The 13,412-nt window shown below is 41.9% G+C and overlaps 1 protein-coding gene and 2 pseudogenes across 3 annotated transcripts; all 3 read right to left on the reverse strand.

Annotated features, from left to right (window-relative positions):
• Positions 1-3,788, reverse strand: LOC115376546 (probable G-protein coupled receptor 132). 3 transcript variants are annotated; one of them, XM_030076208.1, is made up of 4 exons: positions 3,328-3,788; positions 3,122-3,183; positions 2,337-3,013; positions 1-1,207 (listed from the first exon to the last, which is right to left on the reverse strand). In XM_030076208.1, the coding sequence occupies exons 3-4, from the start codon at positions 2,915-2,917 to the stop codon at positions 787-789; spliced, it is 1,002 nt and encodes a 333-aa protein (XP_029932068.1). In that variant the 5' UTR covers positions 2,918-3,013; positions 3,122-3,183; positions 3,328-3,788; the 3' UTR covers positions 1-786. The 3 variants fall into 3 exon arrangements, with proteins under 3 accessions (XP_029932068.1, XP_029932066.1, XP_029932069.1); XM_030076206.1 differs by having other exon boundaries at positions 2,337-3,183; XM_030076209.1 differs by lacking the exon at positions 3,328-3,788 and having other exon boundaries at positions 3,122-3,222.
• Positions 3,789-7,034: 3,246 nt separating this feature from the next.
• LOC115376440 (UDP-glucuronosyltransferase 2A1 pseudogene) lies at positions 7,035-10,519 on the reverse strand (annotated as a pseudogene).
• Positions 10,520-11,109: 590 nt separating this feature from the next.
• Positions 11,110-13,257, reverse strand: LOC115376303 (UDP-glucuronosyltransferase 1-2 pseudogene; annotated as a pseudogene).
• Between the last annotated feature and the right edge of the window lie 155 nt (positions 13,258-13,412).

Genomic DNA, 13,412 nt, shown 5'->3' on the forward strand with positions numbered 1-13,412 from the left:
GCTGTCTTTTGGTGGCTCAAGGAGAACAGCATCATGATAATTTTTAACATCTTGATTTTGTCGGATTTCACTCAAAAGCCCAAAGTAGCCTTAAATGTGACATGATAGTTATTTGACATGTATCAAGATACAATTAATATCAATTTTTACATTTTACTGTTATTATGATAGCATTTTTCACCATACTCCGCAGCCCTTATTTTTAGTTAAACATGGTAGAAAATTATAAAAAGCATAAATTCCACTGGTGAAGCTCTCTGAAACAATATCAAAACAGACCCCTAAATATAGTAAATGGATGGCCAGTTACATTTCAAGCTGTATCTGAAAGACGGTTGCTCACTGTGTATCTTGACCTTGAAGCAGCAGTGGGTGTTACTCCAGACATGTTTACAAGAGTGCATTTTGATCATGTAGTAAACAAGATATTTTCATATTTTTTGGGAACATTTGTAAGTGCTTTGTAGGTAACAGCTCAAGTCTCTTATCCTTTTAAAGTGTTTCTCTGAGAGCTGAATAAAGCATTTAGACCAACACAGGACAATAAAACTCTCCATTAAAATGAATTTGTTGTAGATCTGGTGGCTGCTCTGTCAGGCAAAGCTGTCACACCGATCTGGTGGAGGGAAAAGTCTGCAATATACGCTTATATCCACAAGGTGGCACAATTGCATTTTCTTTACTGTAGCAGGGGGAGTCTGTTGGGTCAAACAAAAAAAGATGTAGCTGCAACATAATTTGTCATTCTCTCTGTGTTTCTCACTCTCTGTCCTTGTTATAAACAATTCATACTCCCAGAGGGTCGTGTCCCATCACAGTCTGACCTCGGGTGGCTAGGTAAGCACTGGATGTCAGGGTGACTTGTTTGCGGGTGCTCTGCCCCTTTCCCACGCAGGGCAGGGACCTTCGCAGCTCCAGCCGGGCATCAGGGCACAGGAAAATGTAGAAAAGTGGATCCAGCAGGGTGTTGAGGCTGGTCAGGCCGTAGCACAGTCGGTAGACAAGGAAAATGGAGCGCTCCAATCCACATGGCTCGTCAGTCATCAGCAAGTACACAAACCTGTACCCTCCCACCAGGTGGTACGGTCCAAAGACCACGATGAAGTTGATAGTGATGATGACTAGGATGCCGACGATTTTGCGTCGCTCGTGGTCGGAGACAGAGGGTGATCGCCGGAGCGTGACCCCAATGTGGGCCGAGGTGTAGCTGAGGGGAGGAGGCAGAGATGAGAACATGGTATGTTATATACCTAATCTGTCCAAAATATACAAAAAATATATGCTTTTCTTGTTCATCTAAGTAAAAGCCTATCTTATTGACTTCCCTTATTAAATCTAATCTATCAGAAAGGAAAGGTTGTACACTGCAAAAAACGTAAAATCTTACCAAGATTATTTGTCTTATTTCAAGTCAAAAATGTCTTATTTCTAGTCAAAATATCTCATTACACTTAATATAAGACACGATCACCTCGGAAGTAACTTGTTTTTAGACAATTTTCACTTGTTTCAAGTGAAAATTTTCACTTGTTTCAAGTGAAAATTCACTTGAACCATCACTTGAAAATTTGCTTGTTTCATTGGCAAAATTTGCCAGTGGAAAAAGTGAAAATTCACTTGAAATAAGTGAAAATTAGCTAGAAACAAGAGACAAATTTTGTCAATGAAACAAGCAAATTTTCACTTGTTTCAAGTGAATTTTCACTTAAAACGAGAGACAATTGTCTTAAAACAAGTTACTTCTGAAGTGATCATGTCTTATTTTAAATGTAATGAGATATTTTGACTAGGAATAAGACATTTTTGACTTGAAATAAGACAAATAATCTTGGTAAGATTTTGAGTTTTTGCAGTGCATAAATATAAGCGGCAGACAAGTTAGAGAAAGATTCTTAAGTTTTGAAACAACTGAAATGTAGATTGCTTGAAATGGGGAGGTTACTATCAGAATCCTGCCCATATTAGTTTGTATGTACATACAGAAAATTATTCTCACTCTGAAGTGCTGATTTTAAACGCTGGCTTCATTCTGTATCTTTGTTTTTAGGGAAAAGCTTGCTGAGTTGTTTTCCTGCTTCTTAATTTGATTTTACATTATTGTCTCGCAGTCGTGTCCTGCCCTTTTGAGCATTGCTGGATGCTGCTGAAACACTACAGTCACTCATCAGCGAGACACAAAGGAAGCTGTGTGGGAACGGTCTGAAGTGTGGTAGAGAGAAGAGAAAAGGAGAGAACAAAACAGAAGACAAAAGAACAAAATAGAATAGAACAGAAGAGAATAAAGTAGAATTGGATTGAACTGAATAACTTCATTGGGAAACCCGCAGTCAACTCACCCCAGTATGGCACACGGCAGTAGAAAGCCGAGGGCCACTGTGGCAATCTTGAAGTGGGCATATCTGGGGCTGACAGGGTACTGCTCCAGACACAGTAGCCTCTCAGAGTCAAACACAGAGGGCAGTAGCCCCCACAGGCAGAACAGGAAGGTAAGAGTCCACACGGCAACCCCCGACACCGCTGCCACCTTCACGGTCCGCACCCCACGACTGCTCAACGGGTATACGATGGCCAGGCAGCGGTCCAGCGCTATCAGGCACAGGAACATGACACTGGCGTAGACGTTGACGTAAAACACATAGCCCACCAGCTCACAGGCGGGCTGCCCATAGGGCCAGCGGTGCCCACCCTGGAGGTAGAGGATCCACAGGGGCAGGGTGAGCAGCTGCAGGAGATCGGACAGCAGCAGGTTGAGGATGTAGACCAGCTGGCAGCCACCTCCACCTGAGCGGCCCAGCTGGTACAGTCCCCAAAGAGAAAGCAGGTTGCTGGGAAGACCCAGTGAGAAGATCAGGCCATAGATGTAGGTCAGGCCAACGGTGTCCGTGTCTAAGGGGAGGTTGCAGCTATCATTGGACATGTCTCTTTTGGTCAGTCACCTTACATGGGAATCCAGAATTTACTTCTCTCAAGCATGAGCTGGTACTCACAGGATAATGAGATGGGGCAGGGATGCCTAGTCATTAAGAAAACATCAATAGGTGCGTTCAGTTGGATACACTTGCAGCTGATCCATGGTGTAATATTCACAAGTGCTGAATTGTGTGGGAAGGGTCAGGTTCACCTTTCGTGATGTGAATCAGCCAGTCTTGAGAGCATCCAGGATCCATCAGAGAAGTGAAAAACCTGGAGAGCCGAGAGCAAAAAGTTGTGAGCCAAGGCAAGATTTTGCATCACAGCCTGTATTGTTAATATCAGCAGGTGCATGAGAAACTAAACATGTTGAACCAAGCTAAAAAAAAAAAATGATCTCCAAGACTTTTCACTCACCTCTCACTGCGCCGAAGAGGATCGAAAATTTGCTCCAGAGAAGTGTGCTGCCCACTCTGCAGCCGAGTGACCTGCACTCCAGAAATGTTGTCACGTTGGGAACACAGCGTCTTAACCAGGCCTTGTCTATTCTGTGATCGTTTCCTCCACAGGAAACCCACTTCTTCAGTTTTAAAGGCAACATCCTGAGGCAGGAGAACGCCTTTTTGTCCCAGAACAAAAACACTCTCTCTCCCTCTGTCTCTCTCCCTCTCTCTCTCTCCCTCTCTTACTCGCTCCCTATCTTCAGTACAGGACGGGACAGGATGAGAAGGACAGGGGGCAGTTGTAAAGGGAAGAACTGATGAGGAATGACCATTAATGCCCTTCAGATCATTCACGTTCATCACATTAACCCTTTGCTTTTAACATTATTCACAAAAATACTGTTACTGCCAGCTAGAATTTGAAAACACACAGTATTTTTTGGCAGCTATATCAAAGTGCTATTACTGCACTGTATAGGCTGGTATTAGGCTATATCTAACAAAAAACAAACAAGCACTTTATTTAAGATTACTTCATTTGTCATGCAGGAGATTAATCATAAAGCCTGGCACTTTGCATTCATCGTTGTGCAGGTTAACACAAGCCTCCTCATCTGCAGACCTGCTTTACTAGCTCAGGCTAGTTAAAATGACCCTGGAAAGCAGTTTTTGCTTGTAAATCTCATTCAGTATTGCTTTCTTGCCCTGTAATTTTATGACAATATGTGTTTGGTTGCTAATATACTCTAGCCTGTGTGTAATATTTTTTTAACTGACCAGTATTATAGATAAAGCTAAATAACAAAGATGTTTTGCATCAATGGCATGGTTAACAGTGGTGGGGTCATTTTTAAATGCTCGTCAGAAGACCTTTACACATAGTTGTGTGTGTGCATGTGTGTACTTGCTCTCTTTGTCATACATACACACACACTTGCTTGTATAGCTTGCCCAAAATGTGAATTTTTTTCTGATTTTAAAAAGACCCTATTTCAAAGTCTCTGTAGTAAAATGTGTTTTTGGGTCAGGCTAGGTTGTCTCTTCCCCTATATCCATGACTGTGGATACACTTTTGTTTTCAATGACACTTCTGTCAGCTGATCATGCCAGGACACATTAACTCTCAAGTCTGCACACTCTGAGATCGGATCTTGCCTGCATTTGGATCTGATCAGTCAGACCTCATACTGAGGTGGCCTGGCATTTTGAATTTGGATCTCAGTGAGGTGTGGACAATTTATCAGTACATATAGTGGAATATATCCACGCAGGAATTTATCTGATCAGGCAGGTTGCAAGTATCAAGTCAAACACTCACATATAGACATAGCTGAGTTCTGATCTGGCACAGCCCATCACAAAAGTTGCATTGCAAAGAAAAGTGTAACCACGGTCTTTGTCATTGCAGCTAAAGTGACCCTCTCTTGCCTCCTGGTCAATCACACACTCACTGTCTGCCTCCTGGAACCATCGCACATCAATATAAATGTGTTGTATATCTACAAATTCAGAAAAATAAATGATGGGACAAATCAGGTTAGAGAATATGTAACAAACAAATTATTCTAAATGTGTACAATCATCATCTCTTTGTACCTCAACGAGTAAAAAACTTGATGACTAAACCAGTGTCAGACTTCACTTGAGACTTTCCCGGCTGCTTTTCTCCTTTCTGCAGGCACAATGAGTTGGTGTGTGATGGAGAGAAAGTGAGCCTAAATCAAACCAACACATGAATTTTCACTGTTTTTAACAGTGGCTCAAAAAATGCCTGAGGTTTCTGCAGCTAGTGAAAATATGCATTCATGACAGAGCCATGGCAATATTCAATCATTCATTTATTTTTCGTAAAAATTCCATTATTGTTTTTATTTCAAATAACTTATGAATTGACAGGATTTAAATGAGGCATCACAATGACAAACAAATCAGCATCCTGTGGCACCTAGCAAAACATTTTGACTCACTGTCTATCTAAACTAACCTACTGGAACAGTAATATAGTAAAGTCTATCTGTTCTGTGTGACACTGCATTAGGTTTATCCTGAATACTCTAGCATTGTAGCAACTTCAACTACAGCAACAGCTGATGGACCCATAAGTCATTGTGGGACAAGAAAGCCTGTGCCCTTTTCTGTGTATTTGTTAATTTGTAATATGCTGTAATATAAAATAATACTTCCATGCCGCCATGAAGTACAGTGAGCAAAGTTCCCTTCCTGTTTTGGCTGAGGTCGCTCCTTCAGTTATAAATCAGTCTGGCACACTTTGCTGCCAAAACATACCCGGGACACAGAGTACACACAAAGAAAGCGACACATAGTAGAATAAATCATTTTGCACCAGGATGGCCTCTGTTTTATAGCCGTTACACTGGGCAATCAAAATGAGAATAACATTGAGGATAATATATGAAGGAGTTTTAAGTCTGTCTTGCTTCTTCCACCCAACTTGTTAAACTTGATGTATTAGATGTGCAGGCATATGTTTGCATTTACACGGGAATGTGTCTGGATTTGTGTACTGGCTGTCATGACCGCATAGTATATCTACTAGCGGGTACAATTCAGAATACACTCTCAGTGTGTGTTAAAATGTACGTTTAATTTCAATATAATGACAACCTGTTTTCTAATTTACCGAACACCCCAGATATTGTCTGATAAGATGACATAAGATAGTTCATTTATATTAAGGTAGACTCCATTTGACCTCTTCATGGATCTAGCTTTCAAGGGTAAAATATTGAAGAATCAGTCATTGGTTGCTCTAATTACAGCCTGGGGTTCTATCAGTTATCAAGACTATTAACCCTCCTATTATATTTGGAGTCAATTTGACCCCAGCCAATGTTTAACGTCTCTAAATAAATGATTAACATCTTTACTACCGGGTAAACATGAAATTCACATGATGATATGTTTTCAATGTCCTGTACACACTTTTTGTTATAAATAACAATATCTGTACTTAGAAATAATATAAAGCCAAAACATCAAAAATTTATGTTTCTTTCCAATTTTAGATCAATCACTGAGATTTTATAGTGTTGCGTATTTTTCCATAGTTGCGTAATAGGAATACTGGATGTATAAGTGGGGGTGGGGGGGAGTTATGTTTTATTTAAAGGGCTATTTAGGTCGTCAACAAAGAAACATAAAGTACCTGACACATAAACTTTGGTGACAATTTTAGTTATAATAATTTTGTGGAGGTTTAAACTGCTGGAGTCAAATTGACCCCAAACATAAAAGATGTTAGAAAATGTGAACATAACAGGAGGGTTAAGCCTGATGTTTGGCAGGCTTGGACATGTTGACAAGCTGACTGTAATTGGGGGACTGCAGGACTGCACAAGCAAAAATTCATCAGTGTATGACCTGTCAAATCTGGACTACATTTGAGTCTGTTTCATTCTCAATGTGAATTGCAGACCTACATATAGCATCTAAATATGTGTGTGCATGAATGAGCCAGTGTGTGGTGGCAGAAAACAGAAGTTCAGAATTGAATATGTCTTGATCTACAAGGAGGAACAGATTGTCAGATTAGGCCTACACAAAAGCAGACAAAAACAGAGTTCAGACAGAGGGTATAACTGATTTTTCCTCAATACAATTATGCCAGTCACTAATATTTAACTAAAGCAATGAAAACGACTGGTGTCATTAGTACAATCCTTTTTTTTTTTTTTTTTTTTTTTTGGACATTTGATGTGGACACTTTACCCGGAGTGAACTTTGCTCAGGCACCATAGGAAAAAAAGTCAGCACAATTGAAATTGTTTGGGAAAGAATGGGTATGTTGAGACAATGGGTGTTCAGCAGTATTTTTACAACATGGTTTCAAAGGGAGGAGGGTCTAATCACTCACTGTGTGTTTCCTCTTAAATGTCACCAATCTGTGATTTGATGAATAAACCAAGGTGAAGTTTACCCTCTGGGCAAATCAACTGAACAGAAATTTCCATCAGTTTTGAAGAATATTATGGAGATATGACATAGCTGTAATGCTGCAGACGAGGTGGTTCTCTACTTCTTTCATGCTTTCACTATCACTACATGTTCATCATTATTGTGATATTAACAAATTACAGTTTTGTTTATATTCAGGTTACAATCTAGTATGACAATGAGCAACAATCTTCTGAGTGTTTACTCCACTTTTCTCTTCTTTCTGAATCTCTGGCAGCAGAGCAGGCTACAGACTGAGACTGAAGCCCAAAGAAGAGCTCCGCTGAGCACCATGAGCAGTGCTACCACATCCAGGCTGTGGTAGGCATACCATGGCAGGTCATAAGCTGCTGCACGTAGGTGGGCTGCTCCTTTGTTCCTGATGACATACTCAATCCAAAAGATGGCGGTGTCCATAGGAGACACAGGTTGGTCATGGTGCAGGCGGGAGAGTCGCTGAATGTTGTGGTAGTAGGAGGGATTGTTCAGAATGTCCTTTAATGCCTCCAGGAAGTCCTCTGTAGTGAGTGAGGAGGCCAACACCACCCGTGCTGCCCCACGTGCCTTCAGCCGGACTAGGTTGTCAAACTGGTCAAACAGGAGTGGCAGGCCCAGGACAGGGACTCCATAATAGATGGCTTCATAAAGACCATTGGTGCCACCATGGGCCACAAAGGCACGAGTCTTAGGATGTCCCAGAAGATCAGTTTGAGGTAGCCAGTCCACTAGCAGGGTGTTGTTCCCCAGGGATGAAGGCCTCTGACCCATGTATCTCCACACCACCTTCTGAGGGAGCTGAGCAAAAGCTGCAGCAATGGCCTCCGTCATATCCCTGGGCAGGGCTGACACCCATGTCCCCAGAGACATCACTACCACCCCATGTTCTCCAGAGCTCTGCATAAAGGCCTCCAGTTCAGCAGAGAGGGGCCGGGCCTTTCTACACTGGAAACCCCCTATGTAGAACACATTTGGCATGGTGGGTCGTGGAAACTCAAAGACAAAATCCACCCTCACCAACCAGATATCAGCTGAGCGCTGCATAGAGAGCAAGTCAGCTCCAGGGGGAAAGTGGTGCTGCAGCAGATCCTGGTAAAGAGGTAAGATAACCAATTGCTCCAGCAGGAGGCTAGCTACATACCGCAGGAAGTTCTCTGTCCTCTGCAGGAAGTCCATCTTGTCGTGGAACATAGAATTGTACATAGGGACATAGGAGGGTGGGGTTGGAGCCACTGTTGTATGAGCCTCTCCAGCATTCAGCCAGCGAACATTATAAACAACTGGCAATCTGAGGTATTGGGCTAGTAGAACCCCCACAGGGAAGGCAGGGTCAGTCAGCACCAGGTCAAAGCCAGAACTCTTCAGCCTGGCCACCAGGGAGTGGTCTTGCAAGATGGTGGTGATCAAATTGAGGGCTGCACCATGGAAAAGCTGTAATATCATTGACACATCCTTCTGCTGCCCAAAGAAACGCCAGACTCGGGGCATAGTTTGTAGTTCTAGTGATCGCTGTATGAGGCCAGAGAAGAAGTCAGGAGTAAAGTCTTCTGCTTGGGCATCTGGAGGGGTGACTGTAATTGAGGTATAGAGAGAGGAGTTCTCATGAACAAACCAACTCTTGGCGGAGCGCAGCACAGTGAGGTTGTGACCTTTGGAGTGTAGCTCTCTGAGGAGCACTTCCATGTTGATCCAATGGCTGCCATCCTCAGGAACAACCAAAATCTTGCCACCTTGACAACTGCTTACCAAGAGGATGAGGAGAGGGCTGAGAAGGAAGTGGAGCGGTACCTTTGTTTCCCCACACATAGCCATCCCTTTAGAAGCTGGAAATCACACAAGAAAATACCAGCATGTCTATACTCTCAAACAAGTTCTCTTCAGGGACATATAGAATGAATATAGAAATGCATTCAATGGAAAGTGTTTGTTTTGCATCTCTGCCCTAAATTAGCTTGAACAAACTAAAATGAGATAGCAGTTACTGACTACAATGGTGAACTGTAAATTATTCTCTCCTTTGGGCAGCAGAAATTCCAAACTAAGCCCTTTAGTCTGTGAAACTGGCAGATGTCCAAATGTTCAGTGACTTATGTAAGAAAATGAACACAAAAAATGAAGGAGAGAGCAGCTATGAAGTAAGAAAAGGAATATTTACATAAACTAGTACACACTTTTTGTCATGCCACATTGAAACTGAAGGTACAAGCATTATAGCCTCTCATCTGTGAAGCTGTGGACAGACTAAAACATTCATTTCAATGCTCCTATTTTGCTAACTAGTGGTGAAGTAGAGATATGGAGGCAATGAGGGGCATTCATACTTTGGACCATATCTGTTTTTGGAGGGCAAATTCCTTCTCACGTCTACTTATTCAGTCCCCTGAGAGTCTTTCTGGAGGTTACACAGCAAACACTGAAATCTCCAGTTTCACTGTTTTAGTCAGAGTAGTCTCAAACAATTCTTGCTTTAACACTACATTTTGCAGCCATCTGTGGAATAGTGTGTACAATCTGCTCTTGACAATACTCTATACAACTCATAACTAGTGTCACATTTTGTTACCTTCTGCTTTTATCTCTCCCCTTGATTACCAAAATTATACTGCCCAGTTAGATAATAGGAATGCTTTAGTTTCACTCCCCCAAATTTGTGCAGGTGCAGCTATCAAAACAGTGGGCCTAAACTATGACCTAATTTTTGTTTTGTTGTTTGCTCATGTTAAAATCCCAGCTATGACTGCAAATATAATATATTTAAAGGTGTACTGTTTATATCGAACAGAATATGAGAAAAAATCACTCATAATAAATTTTGACACGCTGATGTCATCTTGATATTTCATCATCATACATGTTGGTTAAAACACTTCACAATGTTTTAAACGCTATTATCATACATGTCAGTTAAAACACAAACATTGGTGATAATAACTCTGGGAGTATGCGCCTACTTGACCACCTGTTTATTCATAATTGCATGAGATTTGTCATCATGTTTAGGCTTGCAAGCAATATACTGAGTGTGAACCCTACAGAGCAAAGCAGAGAAAAACACACACACACACACATAAAAAAAACAACAACATATAATACCTTGATGGTCCAGTGCTTGTCTTTTCTTGAGGATTCAGATTTTGTCTGTCCAACTCCACAGTCTTTGAATACTTTCAGTAACCTCCTCCTCATGCATAGCGTCTGTGTCGTTCAGGAAATGGGCAAAGCTAATGATAAACTCACTATGACCTGTCAGATAAAGGCTGTCACCATTTCTTTCACAGTGTTTGGTATTCTGAAATGTGAGATCCTTGTTAAACAAGTCCATGCTGTGACATCAAAGTGTAAGGCAGTTTTAAAAAGATACTTCAGTTCTATAATGCCTGAAACAGCACAATAAAAAGCATTGCCTCTGTTTTGTATGGACACTGTATAGACTTTTAATAAAGCAGCACATTGTCTTCTTTAACCATGTAAAACTCAGATGATCTTTAAAAAAATAATCAGGCAGACATCTGATTGATCTTTCCTGTTTTATGGTAGAAGTAGTACTATCATATTGTTTGTATAGAAAGTACACTTTTCACAATGAGTAATATGCTGGTCAAGACCATTTTCTAAAGAAAAGTTGCTTGAGATATAAGCCAAAATATGTCTTCGGTGGTTTGTGGGCATTTTACGTTGAGTGTTTTATTTACATATTTTTGTATAATTTGCCATGAGGTCACACATATATTTATGGCTGTGTTTTCTTTGAATAGCTGATAAAAACTCCCACGAGGTAGATGTTTAGACAGTAATTATGTTCAAGTTGCTTACTCCACTTTTGTCTTCTTTCTGAATCTCCGGCAGCAGAGCAGGCTACAAACTGAGACTGAAGCCCATAGAAGAGCTCCGCTGAGCACCATGAGCAGTGCTACCACATCCAGGCTGTGGTAGGTATACCATGGCAGATCATAAGCTACTGCACGCAGGTGGGCTGCTCCTTTGTTCCTAATAACATACTCAATCCAAAAGATAGCGGTGCCCATAGGAGACACAGGTCGGTCACGGTGCAGGCGGGAGAGTCGCTGCATGTTGTCTTGGTAGGAGGGATTGTTCAGGATGTCTTTTAATGCCTCCAGGAAGTTCTCTGTAGTGAGTGATGAGGCCTCCACCACCCGTGCTGCCCCACGTGCCTTCAGCCGGACTAGGTTGTCAAACTGGTCAAAAAGGAGTGGCAGGCCTAGGACAGGGACTCCATAATAGATGGCTTCATAAAGACCATTGGTGCCACCATGGGCCACAAAAGCACGAGTCTTGGGATGTCCCAGAAGATCAGTTTGAGGTAGCCAGTCCACTAGCAGGGTGTTGTTCCCCAGGGATGAAGGCCTCTGACCTAGGAACTTCCACACCACCTTCTGAGGGAGCTGAGCAAAAGCTGCAGCAATGGCCTCCATCATATCCCTGGGCAGCGCTGATATAATTGTCCCAAGAGACATCACCACCACCCCATGTTCTCCAGAGCTCTGCATAAAGGCCTCCAGCTCAGCAGGGAGGGCCTGAGCCTTTCTACATTGGAAACCCCCTATGTAGAACACATTGGGCATGGTTGGACGTGGAAACTCAAAGACAAAGTCTGCCCTCACCAACCAAACATCAGCTGATTGCTGTATAGAAAGCAAGTCAGCTCCAGGGGGGAAGTGGCGCTGCAGTAGATCTGAATAGGCAGGGTTGATGATAGCATATTGCTCAAAGGCGCTATAAAGGTAATGTAACAGGTTCTTAGTCCTTTCCAGAAAGTCCATCTGATCCTCAAGTTCTGTACCTGACACAGGGACATATGACACAGGAGAGGGAGCCATGGTGAAATGACTCTCTCCAGAATTGATCCAGCGTACATTGAAGACCATTGGCAGCTGAAGGTAACTGCCCAGAAGGAGCCCTATAGGCAGGCCGGGGTCAGTTAACATCAAGTCGTACTTGGCATCCTGCAGCTTCTTCATAAAAACCGGGTCATCAAACATTTTTGCAGCTGCTCTGCAACAGATCTGATGGCCCATTCTCAGCATGGACGTGATCTCAAACTGTTGGCGGAATGAACGTATGAAAGATGGCAACTTGCGGTGTTTCATTATCCTTTGGAGTAATTCATTGTAGAAGTTCTTATCAGACTCATCCTCCAACATGTGCCCATTAATAGAAGTATAGATAGAAGAATTTTGAGGGATGTACCAGCTCTTGGCAGAGCGCAGCACTGTGAGGCTGTGGCCTCTGGCATGTAGCTCTCTGAGGAGCAGCTCCATGTTGACCCAGTGGCTGCCATCAACAGGCACTACCAGAATCCTGCTGCCATTGCAAGAAGTAGGTTTGTGCACCAGGAAGCAGAGCACAATCAAGACCAGGGGGATCAAGTTTGCCATTTCCTGGGAGAAGACAAAACAGCAGATAGACAATGGGTATCAGTAGATGTGTAACATCCGCTCTAGTATAAGAGTTTTATATTAGTAGTATTAGTAGTTATGACTTCATTAACACTGATTTAATACTCCAATACAACAACTTGGTGACACTGAACAAAAACTTTTATTTTAATTTATTTGCTCTTTGCTTTTTATACTGATGTTGGTATAAAAACAGTGCTTTGTTTTGGGTGTTGTTTTGTTTTGTTTTGTTTTGTTTTGTTTGTTCTGGGTGGAAGCATGTAGGCCAATAACCCAACTGTAAATGATTAATGATTATTTTCTGCCAGTTTACTGACAATATATCACTGTAACAGAGTTATGAAACACTTAATTAACTTTGTATGCTGTTTGTTGAATGTGAGACCTTGAGCCTCTCTTGTTTTGGCATATTTTCCATTACCTTTTCATCCTCTTCTTTTCTTTTGCTGTAACAATCTGAAGTCCGCCAATTAGACACCTTTATGGCTAATGGCTAACCTGTTTGTTCCCTGTAAAATGGGGGCTACCAGGCGCATTGCTGCCCTCAAATGAACAATGAAGGAAAATAATTGTACTAAAAAAGATGTGAATGGAAGCTTGATTTTTTTCAGCTTGTTTATTTCTAGTGATGTCTTGTTTTACCAGTTTTGTCACTTGGTTTGATTGTCAGTTTGGGAGGTTGTTAACTATT

This window comes from Myripristis murdjan, chromosome 18 (assembly GCF_902150065.1).
Source record: "Myripristis murdjan chromosome 18, fMyrMur1.1, whole genome shotgun sequence".
Classification (NCBI taxonomy): Eukaryota; Metazoa; Chordata; class Actinopteri; order Holocentriformes; family Holocentridae; genus Myripristis; species Myripristis murdjan.